This window comes from Odontomachus brunneus, unplaced genomic scaffold (genome assembly GCF_010583005.1).
Source record: "Odontomachus brunneus isolate Ranch 3 - 2012 unplaced genomic scaffold, Obru_v1 Obru_scaffold_231, whole genome shotgun sequence".
NCBI classification, from domain to species: domain Eukaryota; kingdom Metazoa; phylum Arthropoda; class Insecta; order Hymenoptera; family Formicidae; genus Odontomachus; species Odontomachus brunneus.
The window spans coordinates 276,128-278,581 of NW_022639681.1; the positions used below are offsets into that span (position 1 = coordinate 276,128).

General features: G+C 32.3%; 1 protein-coding gene across 1 annotated transcript in view; it reads right to left on the reverse strand.

Annotated features, from left to right (window-relative positions):
- Positions 1-213: 213 nt before the first annotated feature.
- The window catches only part of LOC116852505 (tachykinin-like peptides receptor 99D), a 69,210-nt gene continuing 66,969 nt past the window's right edge, over positions 214-2,454 (reverse strand). The window contains exon 6 of the mRNA XM_032832954.1: positions 214-819. Within this exon, the coding sequence (XP_032688845.1) occupies positions 665-819 (155 nt within the window). The 3' untranslated portion in view covers positions 214-664. The remainder of the gene's footprint in view (positions 820-2,454) is intronic.

The window sequence follows — 2,454 nt, forward strand, 5'->3', positions numbered from 1 at the left end:
TTTTTTAACAAACAATGAGCGCCGTTAAATGCCAATAGCATTGACCTCCTTGAAGATCAAGATCAACATCAAAGTTACTCGGAAATTATTTGGAGTTGGCTGTGTAAAGGTAAACATTTACCATATATTTATTTATTTATATAAATATATATTTATAAAGGATATAATAATCTTAATATAATTTATTTATCTAACAGTTTACTTAATTATATTTGCAAATATATATTTGCAAAGAGAGAGAGAGAGAGAGAAAATATGATAATTTGTAATATAATTTATTTATAAAATTTCTTAAATATGTTCTGAAAAAGAGAACGCAAAATTATCATTGAAAAGGAAAACCAGCATTTTCTGTCATTTTCTGTTCATCATTTCAAACAAGATCTCCAAATATGTCGCCGTAATGAATGTGTTAAATTACGTTCCGTATAATATAATAACACGGATATCTTCATGCAATTAGCATCATATATTTTCGCACAATTAGCATCTCGTTGAAGTTTGAAAAATGTGAAGATTTCGAATAAAATGTTTGTGCACTTAAAGAGGTATATGAAGATTAGTCGACAGGGGTGGAAGAGGAATTTTTTCTTTCCGAGATGTGATAAATATGGCTAACGTCGGTTGTACTAGTCGATCGAAACCGCTAAGTAGATAGACACTTTCATATCCAAGTGTGTACTCGTTGTTGTTGAGAGTTTTCTTCCTTCTTCCAGGATACATGCGGGGAGTTCCATTTTTTGTCGTAGCTGCGATGATCCAGAAGTCGGTCGTTTCCGCTTCTCGTTGATTGTAAGTGCATCGGTATTCGCACTGTGCCTATAGAATTAGAAATATGGCTGGTTTGCATCGATACATCTATTATACCTACGTGACGCACAATATCCAATTATATTATAATAATTAATAGCGAAATTAATATTTCACTCCGTTGAGCTTGATTGTATATGCATAAATTCGAATTTGCGCTTATCGGGTCGTTGTTTGCGTATCGAGGGAATCTTAAAGAGTATATGTGTATCTAATGTGTTTTGTGCTACCATTTATTGTATACACATTTTTTTATAATCGATATATACAAAAACTTAAATTATAAGTAAAAATAAGTTATAACACATAACTGAGTAAATAAGTTGTAAACATATAACATAAATGTATAAGTAATTTATAACATAATTGAAACAATAAAGATATATACATACAGGATGTCTTACTCTCCTCCGGGTATTTTATGGGAACGTAGAACAGGTTGAGGTGAACATAAAAGTCCTATACCGTTTTGCGATATTCGCAATAATTATAGAGATATTAATTGTAGAAAACTTGTAAATGATCATGCAGAATATGGTAAATGAGTTATAATAGCGGCGACTGCCTTTGTGTATTTATACTTTAGGTCAAATTGAACGAAAAAGTTTTCTACCATTTTCCAAATAATCACAAAGATTTTTAATTATTAATTAAAGAAGATTAATGCACGATTTTGCGTGATAATGCATATATTTTCTTTAATTAATAATTAAAAATCTATGTGATTATTTGCAAAATGGTAGAGGACTTTTTTGTTCAATTTGACCTAAAGTATAAGTACACGACGGCAGTTGTCGCTATTATAATTCATTTACCATATCCTGCATGATCATTCACAAATTTTCTACAATTAATATCTCGATAATTATTGCGAATATCGCAAAACGGTATAGGACTTTTATGTTCACCGCAACTTGTTTTACGTTCCCACAAAATGCTCGGAAGAGAGTGAGGGATATCCTGTATATATACAGGGTGAGTCATTTTAGTCTATGGATCCGAATATCTTCCAAATTACGGTATCTACAAAAAAATGGTTTAGATAAAAGTTGACCAGGACAGAGGGGGTCATTCAATTGTACCATTGGTTTTGACCTTGAGGTCAATTTTGAAGGTTACTTCAAGGTCACGATGGTTTTTTCTAATGGGACACCCTATTTTTGACTGCGGATTTCGAAAGAGCGGAAAATTTTACATCAAACTTGTCTTATGAAAAAATTGTTTTTGGATCTTGGAAAGGTCAAAAATGAAGGTGAAATGTCTAAAAAACGATCTGGTGTACTTTTTCTGAAATGACGTGGTTTTCTGGGTAACACAAATGTGCATAATGCTTAAACAAAGTCAATGAATTGTAAAAGTGTAAATCACTTTAACTAGCTTGACCTTGAGGTCAATTTTCAAGGTTGTTTGAGGCTCATAACGCAGTTTTGGATCAGTAAACCCTATTTTTGACCGCAGAACCTGTTTCTTGACAATGGGCTCTTAAACAATGGCACTTTTTACATGAGCATAGGGATCTTTTAGTTTTTCGACCTGACCTTTTGAAGGTCATATCAAGGTCATATCAAGAATAAATGGTAATCCATTTCTACTACGGGAGAAGCGGACGTAAGGTATCCGATACCTAATGCTAATAATCAACGA